General features: G+C 54.0%; 1 protein-coding gene across 9 annotated transcripts in view; it reads right to left on the bottom strand.

The window, feature by feature from the left end:
• Positions 1-2125: 2125 nt before the first annotated feature.
• TMCO4 (transmembrane and coiled-coil domains 4) overlaps positions 2126-13441 on the bottom strand; it is a 105083-nt gene continuing 93767 nt past the window's right edge. For 6 of the 9 annotated variants that reach the window (XM_024983142.2, XM_005203348.5, XM_003585798.6 and 3 more), the window contains 2 exons: positions 13186-13303; positions 2126-3350 (listed from right to left, as the gene is read on the bottom strand). In XM_024983142.2, coding sequence (XP_024838910.1) covers positions 2943-3350; positions 13186-13303 — 526 coding nt within the window. In that variant the 3' untranslated portion in view covers positions 2126-2942. Of the gene's footprint in view, positions 3351-5789; positions 5855-12601; positions 12798-13185; positions 13304-13441 lie in introns of all 9 variants that reach the window. The other 3 variants (XM_024983166.2, XM_059879984.1, XM_024983177.2) reach the window with 3 other exon arrangements.

Raw genomic sequence — 13441 nt, 5'->3', positions numbered from 1 at the left:
TGCAGGCTTGGAGAGCTGGACTGGATGGGACCAGGTCCCCCGAGGCCTTGGACAAGCTCTTGGCTAAAACCAGGAGGCTACAGGTCCTCCGGGGAGCCATTCTGAGCTCCAGTGGATGTACTGAGTCAGCACCCTCTGCCCACCATGGGCCTCCAACCTGGACGCCTGGTTGCTGGCTTTAGGACAGTTTTATCCAGGATGCCTCACCACTGAGTGTGACTGGTGGGTGTGTGTAGAGCAGGGTTGGAGGGCTCCCGGGAGTGGGGTAAGGCCCTCTTGGCCCAGCTTAGGATGCAGGCAACCATCTCCCTTGCACATCCCATCAGCCTGCGTGGGAGCCATGCCTCTGTCTGCAAAGGTGGCTCAGCGCTGGGCCAGATCCCTTGCTCTGCGGGTCATGATCATCAGCATCAGCTCCCAGGAGTCTGTTAGAAGTGCACGTCCCCGCCCCACCCTAGACCTGCTGGTCGCCAGGTGAATCGTTGCACATTATGGTTTGAGATGTGCTGGCTCAGGGATCTTTAACCTGAAGATGTCTGGCTAGACAGTTTTCAGACCAGCTAGGCTCTCAGGATACACATGCTGCATAGTAAATATCTGAGCCTGGGAGTCAGGCAGGCAAAGTTTGAACCTCCGCTTCACTGCTTTCCAGCCCTTGGAAAGTTACTTAACCTCTCTGAGCCTGGTATTCCACATGCAAATGGGGAAATGATGCCTGCCTCCTAGGGCGTTAAGGGCACAGAACACCCAGCACTCGGCAGGTGGTTAGTGGGTGGTCCCTGCTGCTGTTATAACTCCTGGCCATCCAATCCCCTGGCTCCTGGTGGAGGGCCAGGAAGGGCCACTGTTCCCACTTTTTCACCCCCGCCTTCCTCCTTCTCCTCAGCCCCGGCCCGCAGCCCGCGATCTGACTCTGTCTCCCTAACTCCTGGCTAGGCTGCTGCCCTGCTCCTCCTGGGGGCACATGGGTAGCTGCTGGGTTCTTGCTCAAGATCAAGGATGGGTGTTCCCTACCGTGGGCTTCCTTGGGCCTAGAAGGGAACCATCTGATGAGGACAGAGCCAGTCCCTCTCCCGCTGCCTTCTGGCCTTCCCTGGGGTCAGTGAGGGAAGCAGGTATGGGCACTGGGTCAGCAGAGTTGTAGAGAACCCATCCCTGGTACGGGCAGGTGCCCTGGGGGAGGCAGGTGGACTCCCGCACAGGACTTGTTTTTGTTTTTCTGATGGGGAACTCTTGGTTCCCAAAGTTTATCTGCTTTAGGTTCCCTTTCAGTCTGAGGTTTTTCTTCCTCCATTGCCCACCTCCCTCCCATCTTCCCACCAAGTTCTACCAAGCCCGATCCCAGGGGCCTCCACAGGCGGCCTGGCGCTCTCCGTGGTACTGAGCAGACTCCATTCTGGCCATGCCACTGACTCTACAGGGGCCACGGTGCTTGTCGGGCTCCCCCTCTACCCCAGGCTTGCCCCAGTGGACTCTCAATAAGCCCTAGCTGAGTGACTGTGGTGTGGACTGAATCTGCTTGAAGGGCCACTTGGGCTGGAGAAGCTGCTGGTGAAGCGGGAAGAGACTCTGGGTGCCGGTGCCCTGTGTTCTGGTCCAGAGTCTGCCCAAGCCTGCTCTGGGACCTCAGCAACGTCCTTTCCTCTCTTGGGGCTCAGTCTTCCATGGGTGACATGAGCGGTTTGGACCAAGAGCAGCAGGGGCTCTGTGAATATCTGCTGAAGGAACAGATACACATCCCCCCCGAGGACCGATTCAGCTCCAATACTCTAATTCCCCCGATTCTCTCCAACCCCAGCTGCCTCCTCCCGGGTTTGTCAAAATTTTCTCTGCCTGGGCTTCAGTTTCCCCAAATGCACAGTGCGGGACAGGGATCATCTCTGGCTCTGTCACTCAGAGCCAGTGGGAGGACCAAGGAGGAAGGTTTCAGGGATGCAGCTACAGTGACCAAGAGCTCGGGCTCTGGAGGTTAACTGACTGGGTTTTGAGACTGATCACCTGCGTGACCTCGGGCAGGTTCCCGAAACGCTCTGGGCCTGACATGACAATGAAGACAACAGTACCTACCTCATTGGTGTGTTGTGAGGGTCAACTGAGACAATCCGTACAAAGAGCACACGATAAATACTTAATAAACGGTAGCGAGTATTATTATCTACTACTATGATTGTCACACCTCTGTTCCTGCCGTAGGAAATTCTGCCCCCACACACTTCATTCTTGTCCCAGGCCCAGCTCCTGTCCACACTGCCTGCCGATCCAGCATCCACACGGCCTGCTGCTCCAGCATCCACACTGCCTGCTGATCCAGCGTCCATACGGCCTGCTGATCCGGCGTCTGTGCACCCTGCTCTGTAACAATTATCTTCAGGCCCCCCCTGTGGCTAACTTTGGGGGGGGCCTTCACGTCACATGTTTCTGATGGCTGCCCCTGTGGTTCTGCAGGGCTCAGCCCGATGGCTGCATGCGGCAAATCTCATCGGATCTCCCAAGGGCAGAGAGGGTAAGCTGTCCGCTCCCCACTGGACCTGCTCTGCAGGTGTTTCCATGGTGCCTGTGGGCTGGAGCACAGCCCTGGACAGTGGTTGGAGGAGCGGGCGGACACCAGGCTCTTGAGGCTGGAGAGCTTGGCAGGGTGGCTCCAGAGAGCTCTGGACGGGCAATCAGACCCCCAGCGCTGACCCAAAGCACAGGAGGTGCCCGGCCGGTTCAGCCCCAGGGATCCATACTGTGCTGGCTTGACTCTGTGGAGCTCTGGCTTCCATTCCTCGGGGAGGGGACAGTGTCTCCTTACAAGCCCCTGTCCTTCCAGTACTGACGTCTTCAATTTAGCAAAGGCAGTGGTAGAGATTCTTCATCTCCAGAGCTCGTGGCGGGGGAGCCGGTGAAGCGGAGTAAGAGGGTGCTCCGTGTAGCCGTCTGGGAAGGTGACTCTCCTCGGGTCAGTCCAGCCCTGGGCAGGGCCCCTGTGTCTCACGGGCACAGGCAAGGCAGCCCAGTGGGTTGGCGCCCAGGCCATGGCTGCAGAGAGGGGGGCTCTCAGCAGGCCTGGTAGCAGCAGGAAGGGAGGCCCCTTCAGACTGGTCCAGTCCTGCTGGCACCTGGGCTTGGTGGAGATCAGGGGGTATGGCTGCTTTGGGGATGTCTCTGGATGTAGGACCCTGGGTTTGCCCATCCTGGTTGGTGGTCTGATCTGATGAAGAGGTGGCTGCCACCTGGCGGGATTCCTCTTGGGGCAGGCTGCCTGGGGCCAGCAAGAGTCCCTTCTCGTCCCAGCTGGGCTTGGTGCGGATGCCCACGGCTTTCAGGATGACGTCCATCTGCCTGGCATAGTCCAAATGGCCGCTGACCTGCAGGAGGGTGGAAAGTGAGCACCGCAGAGCCCAGTCCTCCCAGGACCCCTGGGCCTCTCCCTGTGTCGTCAACCAACACCATCACTCCAACCCTCAATGATTCTCCAATCCAGAATGAGTGGGAAGCCTCTGGGTTCAAGGCTGCTCTAGAATTTATTGAATAAAGATAAAGAAAGCTTGAGAAGACTCTAGAGAGTCCCTTGGATAGCAGGGAGATCAAACCAGTCCATCCTAAAGGAAACCAACACTGAATATTCACTGGAAGGACTGATGCTTAAGCTCCAATACTTTGGCCACCTGATGTGAAGAACTGACTTGTTGGAAAAGACCCTGATGCTGGAAAAGACTGAGGGCAGAAGGGGACGACAGAGGATAAGATGGTTGGATGGCATCACTGATTCAATGGACATGAGTTTGAGCAAGCTCCAGGAGTTGGTGATGGACAGGGAGGCCTGGTGTGCTGCAGTCCACAAAGAGAAATGACCGCGCGACTGAACAACAAAAGGAAGCTTCTCTACAGAGTCTGGGTCCTGTGGGGCAGGAAAGATCCTCCTGACAGAAGCCTGGAGGGGCAGTTCCCGTTCTCTGTCTGCAGCTTTAGGTTACAGTGGAAGGGCTCTGTGGCTCACCAGCTGAGGGACCAGGGCAAGCCCTGTATCCCCCTGACCTCCACTTGCCTCAGCTGTAAAATGGGGGCAGGAAGAGTGAGTAGCTCAGAGGGTTGCTCTGAAGGTTCCCCCAGGAATTTCTGAAATCGAAAACAGAGCTATGGCTAGAACGACTGCAAGGTACTTTCCACAGTTCACTCTCCTCCTTCCCCTTAGTCATAAGAACAAGCGATCACTGGACATACTCTCCAGCCTCCCTGGCCGGTGAGTGTACTATGGGGATGCGCTCGGGCCTATGAGATGAAGCACAGCGTTATTCAGTGCTCCTTGGAAGTCTCTTTAAAAGGAGGAATGCTTCTGCTTTCTCCCTATTTCCTCTTTCCTGCTGGCTGGAATGCAGACGGGATGGCCAGGGCTTCAGCAGCCATCGTGAGCCAAGTAAGGATGGCGGAGTGGCAAGACAGAGAATTTTGGCCGCTGAAGGCTGTGGAGCCTCTACACCAGCCCTGAAATGCCTCTTCTGGCCTTTTCCTATGTGGCAGCATCACCTCTTGTGTGTTTAAGCCACTTAATCTGGGCCTCTGTTATGAACAGAATCTTCACTAACACAAGGGTCATGAAGCGCCTGCTCCGTTCCTGAGAGAAAAGAGACTTCTCTATTTTTGTGTTGGGATATATGTCAGTGAGTGAAAAATAGGGGTGTAACTGGAGTGCCGACGCCTAATTGTGATAATGGACAATGCCTGATACACAGCGGGTCCTTAATACATTGGAGGAAATACATTTATTGGCTATACTCCTTTGACAGGTATTGGGTGCTAACTGCAGATGAAGCAATTAAGGCAGAGAGGTAAAGGGACCCGCCCAGGGTCACACAGATGTCAGAGCTGGGCTCTGAATCCAGACCTTCTCTCTTCGTGGAAAGTCAAGTGTGTGGTGGGGAAGACCTTAAAAATCATACTCGTTTTACAGATGAGAAAAGAGAAGCCCAGAGAAGGGTGGTGATTTGCCTAATGACACGCAGCCTGTGAAGGGCGCAGCCATGTGCGGCATTTCAGAGGTTGACTCTGGAAGCTGCTCCGCGCAAATCTCCTCCCTGAAACGGAGCCTCACGCTCTCCCCAGCCAGCTTAGGGGGCCTGCTTTAGTGCCAAAGGCAAACACAAGACTGGACAGTCCCTCAAGGCTGGAGAGGAAGGTTTTTGTTTAAAAAGAAGACAGGGAACAGAGGGGAGGCTTGCCGGGACCCGAGGAGGTGGCACGAAGGCCCAGCCAGCAACACCGTCACTCCCATTCGGGCCACAAACCACACTGGGCCAGCCCGGCGACCACGCCAGAACTCAAAAGACAGCTCCCTGCACAGCTCTGTTATTTTCTCATAATAACCAGAACCTGCCTACTTCTTGCTGTTTTCTGTACAACTGCTTTCGAAGACCGTTCAGTGAAACACGCACGTGCATATACACAGAAGAGGCTTTTCAGATCCCTGGGTTCAGGGTGGAGGTCAAGGAAGGGAGGCATCCTTTCCTAGAGGGTGGACATCAGTGGCTGCGTGGTGCTAGAAAGCACCTAAGTTTGAATCAGAGAAATCGGGGTTCTAGACTTGGCTCTGTCTCTTACTAGTAACGAGGTCAGTCTACAATGTCCTGAACACCAGCTCCTCCATACTGCATACCTTGAATATCTGCTAAAAGAGTTCAACAGCCTGGGACTTTGCAGGAACTATTCTGCTCCATATATGACCCAAACCTCTTTTAAAAAAGGGACATTACCCAGTTAGAGTTAGTCATACCCGTCTCACAGGAGTGGTGGGAAGAAATAATACAAACCACAAGGCACAGCTCCTGGTGCACAGTAGGTACGCCATGCATATGAGTTCCTTTACTTTAGTTTTCTTGGAAGGAGAGATAGAAGGTAGGGAGTTAGTTGGGCTGATCCATTTGGGAACCCAAAATGGCTGCTGAAGCTCAAGCCATCACATGTGAATTCCAGCCAGCAGAAACCTAGACCCAGAGAGATAAACAAGGATGGCCTCCTTATACTTTTTCAATGTTGGCAAAGGGCTGATACTAGGGCTGGGTGCAGGCAGGCAGGACAGGAAGGAAGGGAGGTATTTGTGGCCACAGCCGATGCCAGATGGAAATTGCACTGTGCAACTGCCCCAGAATGTACAGCTCTGGCCTTTCTTGGCCACAGGTTGGTCCAGGCCTCAGCCAACCCTGGCCCCTGAGCTGCTATTCTGCAAAGATGGAGAGGGAGAAAGAACTGGCTGGCAAAGTTCTAATTTTACAGGGAGCTGGGGGAACAGGAGAGCAGGAGTGAGGTGGGTGGGAAAAGAATCTCTTCTGTGCAGAGGAGCATTCTGCTGTGGCTGACGCTGGATAAAGTTTCTAGGACTTCTGGTAGTCCAGAGGCCGAGACTCCACACTCCCAATGCAGGGGGGCCCGGGTTCAATCCCTGGTCAGAGAAATAGATCCCACACGCCGCAACTGAAACATCCAGCATTCTGCAACCGAGATGGAAGACGCTGAGTGCGCAACTAAGACCCGGAGCAGCAAAAGAAAAGGTTGCAGTCCAGGACCGTCTCCCTGGCTGCCTTGACGGAGGGCTTCCTCCTGCGGGGAGACACGCTGAATCTCCCTGGGGTCGCAAAGCCTCCCTGGCGTTCCCACGCTGGTTAGGGACCCTCTCGGGGGCTCCCCTGTGACCACACTCACAACACGCCACCATTTTCATCTGCTAGCTTCGGTCTCTGTTCTGATAGACTGTGTGGGGGAGGGCAGGACCTGACCCCCCACACCCAGCCCTGAACCTTGCAGATGCTCAGGCTTATCAATGTGGGGTGAGGGGGCCTCAGGGCTTCCTGCTTCCTGCCTTGAAAGACACCTCGACTTCCCAAACCAAAGCTGCTGCCATCTGCCCAACCGTTTCCAAGACTATCGGACCCTTTGGGGGTGCCTTTACCTCTCAGGCCTCGGTTTCCTCTTCTGTAAAATGGGGCTAATAAAGATACGTACACCACGTGGGCTGGTTGTGAGGCTTCAGTGAGATAATACATGTCACAGGCTTAATGGCTGAGGGCCGGATGTCACTGACAAGAAGCCACAGAAATGTGTGGACACAGGCAGCGTGAACGCAGTGGTGAAGAGTCCCAGCTCAGGGAGGTTCTGGGTTCACCCGGTTCTGCCGCCCACATGCAGTGTGCCCTACTGCAGCCCCAGTTTCTATGCCCGTCTGGCCCAGCTCAGCCGCTCAGTCGTGGCCGACTCTGTGACCCCATGGACTGCAGCACGCCAGGCCTCCCTGTCCATCACCAACTCCTGGAGCTGGCTCAAACTAACGTCCATCAAGTCAGTGATGCCATCCAACCATCTCATCCTCTGTCAACCCCTTCTCCTCCTGCCTTCAATTTTTCCCAGCATCAGGGTCTTTTCCAAGGAGTCAGTTCTTTGCATCAGGTGGCCAAAGTCCTGGAGTTTCAGCTTCAGCATCAGTCCTTCCAATGAATATTCAGGACTGATTTCCTTTAGGATGGATGGTTGGATCTACTTACAGTCCAAGGGACTCTCAAGAGTCTTCTTTAGCACTACAGTTCAAAACCATCAATTTTTTGGCGCTTAGCTTTCTTTATGGTCTAACTCTCACATCCATACATGACTACTGGAAAAACCATAGCTTTGACTAGATGGACCTTTGTCAGCAAAGTAATGTCTCTGCTTTTTAATATGCTGTCTAGGTTGGTCATAGCTTTTCTTCCAAGGAGCAAGCCTCTTTTAATTTCATGGCTGCAGTCACCACCTGCAGTGATTTTGGAGCCCCCCAGAATAAAGTCGATCACCGTTTCCCTTGTTTCCCCATCTATTTGCCATGAAGTGATGGGACTGGATGCCATGATCTTACTTTTCTGAATATCGAGTTTTAAGCCAGCTTTTTCACTCTCCTCTTTCACTTTCATCAAGAGGCTTTTTAGTTCTTCTTTGCTTTCTGCCATAAGGGTGGTGTTATCTGCGTATCTGAGGTTATTGATATTTCTCCTGGCAATCTTGATTCCAGCTTGTGCTTCATCTAGTCCAGCATTTCGCATGATGCACTCTGCATATAAGTTAAATAAGCAGGGTGACAGTATACAGCTTTGATGTACTCCTTCCCTGATTTGAAAACAGTCTGTTGTTCATGTCCGGTTCTAATGGTGGCTTCCTGACCTGCATACAGATTTCTCAGGAGGCAGGTCAGGTGGTCTGGTATTCCCATCTCTTGAAGAATTTTCCACAGTTTCTTGTGATCCACACAGTCAAAGGCTTTGGCATAGTCAATAAAGCAGAAATAGATGTTTTTCTGGAACTCTCTTGTTTTTTCCATGATGCATCGGATGTTGGCAATTTGATCTCTGGTTCCTCTGCCTTTTCTAAAACCAGCTTGAACATCTGGAAGTTCACAGTTCATGTATTGCTGAAGCCTGGCTTGGAGAATATTGAGCATTACTTTACTAGCATGTGAGATGAGTGCAATTGTGCGGTAGTTTGAGAATTCTTTGGCATTGCCCTTCTTTGGGATTGTAATGAAAACCGACCTTTTCCAGTCTTGTGGCCATTGCTGCGTTTTCAAATTTGCTGGCATACTGAGTGCAGTTCTTTAACAGCATCATCTTTTAGGATTTGAAATAGCTCAACTGGAATTCCATCACCTCCACTAGCTTTGTTCGTAGTGATGCTTTCTAAGGCCCATTTGACTTCACATTCCAGGATGTCTGGCTCTAGGTGAGTGATCACACCATTGTGATTATCTGGATCATGAAGATCTTTTTTGTACAGTTCTTCTGCATATTCTTGCCACCTCTTCTTAATATCTTCTGCTTCTGTTAGGTCCATACCATTTCTGTCCTTTATCGAGCCCATCTTTGCATGAAATGTTCCTTTGGTAGCTCTAATTTTCTTGAAGAGATTTCTAGTCTTTCCCATTCTGTTGTTTTCCTCTATTTCTTTGCACTGATGCCTGTACAATGGGGTTACCATTCCTGCTTCACGGGACAGCTATGGGGATCAAGTGACATAAGGTCTGTAACCCGTGCAGAGCAGTGTCTGGTGTGTTGGCTACTGTTACTATTATTGAGTGTCTATCTTGTGCCCTGGTGGCTCAGTTGGTAAAGAATCTGCCTGCAAAGCTGGAGACCTGGCTTCAATCCCTGGGTTTGGAAGATCCGCTGGAGAATGAAATGGCAACCCTCTCCAGTATTCTTGCCTGGGAAATGCTATGGACAGAGGAGCCTGGCGGGCTGCAGTCCAGGGGTTGCAAAGAGTCGGACATGACTGAACAACTAAACCACCACCATTGTGTGCCGAGCCCTGGCTAAGTCCTAGAAGCCAGCTGGCATTTCTTCTGGAACACCAAGATTCCAGAGACCCTTGACTGGGTCTCTGCCGCCTAAGAAGCCTCAAGAGGTGGTCTCTGGGGAGGCAGAAACCCCATCTGCTGCAAACCAGTCCCCACACGGGAGAGGCTGAAAGAGTGTCAGGCAGCCTGGCCTTTGTCTGCTTCATTCCCTGGAGATGCCCTCTGTCTGTGTCAGAGCTTGACCCCGGCTCACCCCTGCTCAGGCTTGTCCTGAGGTCAGGAGCCTCTGCAGACCAGGTCTGTGTCACGTGACTGCCTCTGGGCTAACGCAGAGGGCTCTGCCCACGTGGGCCCGGCCAGGAGAAGGCATGTCCTTAGGTCTCAGCCCTGAGCACGGGGCAGGTACTGCTTGCCAACAGCAGTCATGAGGACTTTGTTGCCAGCAACGTCTCCTCCAGCAAGAATTTTCAAGGAAAATAGGAGGGCGGCACGAAGGCAATGCTAATTACCTCTAATTACCCAGAAAAGGAAAGCACTGCTTTCTGTGCTGCATCCTAATGCGATAAAGAGCTATTATTAGGCAGGAGCTGGGAGGCTGCCATGAAGGCATCTGAGCCCGGAGAGGAATCTCTGCAGCTGCTGGTCTCGGGGGCAGAACTGAAGATGGAGACGGGGGCAGGGGAGGCGGGGCCTAGCGTTAAAGGTGGGCCTCCTGCGCACCAAGCATCACGCATGTGCCCTGGAAGGTAGGTGGTAGCCTTGTTTCTAGGATGCGGTACCCGAGGCACAGAGAGGTTAAGCCGCTGGCCTGAGGTCACACAGCCAGCACAGCAGCAGCAGAGGCGGGTTCCAAGCCAGGCCTCCCTGGCATCAACCGCTGTGCTCTTCCCACTACATCCCATTCAGAGGCTTCCCAGGGCAGAATCGGCATCTTTCAAGGGCTCTGTAGCATTTCAAGGAAATTTTCATTGAAAAGGAAATTTCAGCCACACTTTTTCACATTTGATTCCTGTGGCAGAGGGAGACCCCTGGCATGGTGGGGCATCAAGTCAAACAGGACAGAGACCCCTGGACACGGGCCAGGGGGCATCAGAGTCTGGTGGTCTCCTAGTCTTGTTAGCCAAGCTCTCCTCATTCCCACAGGTAGGCGGACCGCACAGACTCCGGACCTGGTTTCAGAGATCGGATCTACGACTCTGGTTCTGTGAGTCTATCGTCTCAAGCCTCGCTCAGTCATGTCTGACTCTTAGCGTAGCCTGCAGGCTCCTGTGTCCATGGAATTCTTCAGGCAAGAATACTGGAGTGGGTTGTCATTCCTGACTCTGGGGAATATTCCCAATCCAGGAATCGAACCTGGGTCTCCTGCATTGCTGGCAGATTCTTTACTGTCTGAGCCACCAGGGAAACCCATTGTCTCAAGCCTCAGTGTTCTAGTCTATGACTTGGGGATGCCCACAGCCTACTCAACAGGGTTGCTGTGAGGTTGATATCGCATGAAGCAAGTCTCTCAGGGGTAAAGATGATCTAGAGAGATGACTCTGGGGGTTGAAGCTCCCCTTCCTCACTTGCCTTCCTCTGGTGGGTCAGAACTTGTGAGCCAGGGCCCTGGGAGTCTGGGGGAGTAAAGATATGAGCCAGGACAAGTTGGCCCCCGCGAGATGGTGGCAGGCCGGGTGAGAGACCCAGGGGTCCTCAGGGCAAGGTCACGGCCCCTGAGCTCCGGGGCTGGCAGTGCCTGAGAATGTTCCAGTTTTACATTTTTGTGCTAGAAACCCCCGTGCTCTCTTCAGGCCTCAGTTTAACAAACATGCAACCGGCGACTTCCCTGCCACGTCCAGTGGTTAGGACGCCACCTTCCAGTGCAGTGGATGTGGGTTCGATCCCTGGTCGGGGAGCCAAGACCCCACATGCCTTGCAGCCAAAAAACCAAAAGCGTAAAACATAAGCAACACTGTCAAAAAAAAAAATCTTTAAAAAGCAAATCAGAAAACCCCTAAAACCTCACGCAACCTGGCGTTAGCTGTGCTGGTGGGGGTCAGGGTGCCCAGCTTCCCCCACCACGAAGTGCAGTGTGTGTGTGTGTGTGTGTGTGTGTGTGTGTGTGTGTGTTGGGGGGTGTTGCTGGGCCAGGCTGATGTTGAAGCTGAAGGGAGGAGCCAAGGCTGTCCTGGCTACCCACCCCCAGGGGAGTTTTCAGATGCCCAGGGAGGGGCCTGGTCTGCCTGCTTTCAGACAGGACGGCGTGGCTGGCTCAAACCACGCGTATGCAGTACCTGGGGCAACTGGTTTATGCTTGGGAAATGTTTGGCACTTGACACATGGCAGCTGGTAGTGTAGTAACTGGAAACTGAAGCTCCTGTTCCCGGGGGACTTTCATCGCAGCGACTTCCCCTGGCGGAGTTTGCTTGAGGATGTAACTGCAGCCCACGACCCACCCCTTCCTGGCAGCTGGTGCCTTTGCCACTGGTTCCCACATCTACCCAACCAGGGGCGATGCCCACTGGCTTCAGACCTGGGCTTGAGTCCTGCTCTGCCATGCTCCCGCTGAGTGACCCTGGGCAAGTCCCTTAGCCTCTCAAAACCTCAGAGGTCGTGGGCTGCAGTTACATCCATACAGTGGGGATACGGACACTGAAAAAGGCTCAGGGCAGAGCTGGGCATCGCGTTGGTACATGAAGCTATTATTAACTCTCTAGGACAGACATGTAGTGGGGGGACGAGGTTCCTGCAAGCCTGGAAAATGGATCTAGAAACCCAAATTAGGTTTGTGTGGCTGCTGGGGTGGGTCCCCCCGATTTCCCAGTAAGAATGCTTTGGACCGTCTGCCCTGAGTAGTCTGAGATGTGGAAGAGTCCTTGGGGAGTATGTTTAATATGCAGACGAGCAGGCTCCACTTCTAGAGATTGATGGAGGAGGTCTGGGCAGCGGGGCTCTGGGATCTGCATTTTAAGTAAACTCTCCAGATGCGTCAAAGGTCAGGGACCTTGGAACACGCTTTGCCTTCCGATGCAGGGGGTGTGGGTTCAATATCTGGTGGGAGAGCCAAGATCCCACATGCCTTGCAGCCAAAAAACCAAACACATCAAACAGAAGCAACACTGTCATAAATTAAACACCCTCCTTGCTCCCTATTCCAAGGTTTTGGGCGTGTGTGCTAAATCACCTCAGCTGTGCTGACTCTGTGCAGCACTGTGTAGCCCGCCAGGCTCCTCTGTCCACGGGATTCTCCAGACAGGAATCCTGGGGTGGGCTGCCACGGCCTCCTCCAGAGGATCTTCCCCACCCAGGGATCGAGCCCACACATCTTACTTCTCTCGCACCGGCAGGCGGCTCTTTACCACTAGTACCACCCGGGAAGCCCACTCCGTTTCACAGCCTGGCGGTCAGGTGCTTCTCTTCCGGTCCAGCCTGAACGCTTCCACGTGTATCCTCTGGTTGTTCCGGTTACTCTCCGGAGAAACAGACTGTCCTGACTAGTAATCTGGGCTCGGGGAGTGAGTGAGGGCTGGGGAAGGAGTGGAAAGAGGGCAGTAATGTAGGGGCGAGAACATGGGCTTTGGAGGTTCAAATCCAGGTTATCAGTCGAGCATTGCATGATGGGAACATTCCTAAGCCTCAGTTTCCTAATCTGCGGAATGGGGATAATGATGCCTGGCCCTGAGACCATGTGCAGGTTAGAGAGGACGTGTGCCAAGGGCCTGGGGGCATTGCCCTGGCACAGGGATGGTGCCTGTGAACAGGACTTACTGGTTCCCCAGTGAGTTCTTACAATCCTCTCGTCTGGGGTGGACCGGGCCGGGGCGCGTCCCTGGCACATGGGTCGCTGGGCTGGAGTAAGACGTGCGCCATCCCCACCCCCCAAAGTCGGCCCCAGGGGGCCCGGGGGCGCTCACCACGGAGGACAGGTCCACGTTCTCCACCCTCCTGTCTTGCAGCAGCACAGGCTGCAGGCCGGCCACGTGGAGCCGCACGGACGACGTGCGGTAGACGAAGCTCAGCAGCCAGTCCGCCCTGCAGGGAGAGGACGCAGTGAGAAGGGGTGGACGCCAGCTCAGGAGGGCCCGGCCCGGCTCCAGCGAGCCTGGCGGGATGGGCGCTTCTGTGGGAAACTGGGGCTCGCTGTGCCCCGGGATGGCGGGGGCAGCTGCA

This window comes from Bos taurus, chromosome 2 (assembly GCF_002263795.3).
Source record: "Bos taurus isolate L1 Dominette 01449 registration number 42190680 breed Hereford chromosome 2, ARS-UCD2.0, whole genome shotgun sequence".
In the NCBI taxonomy this organism is placed as follows: Eukaryota; Metazoa; Chordata; class Mammalia; order Artiodactyla; family Bovidae; genus Bos; species Bos taurus.
Note: the sequence above shows the minus strand (reverse complement) of the source record. Positions and strands in the feature narration are given on the sequence as shown.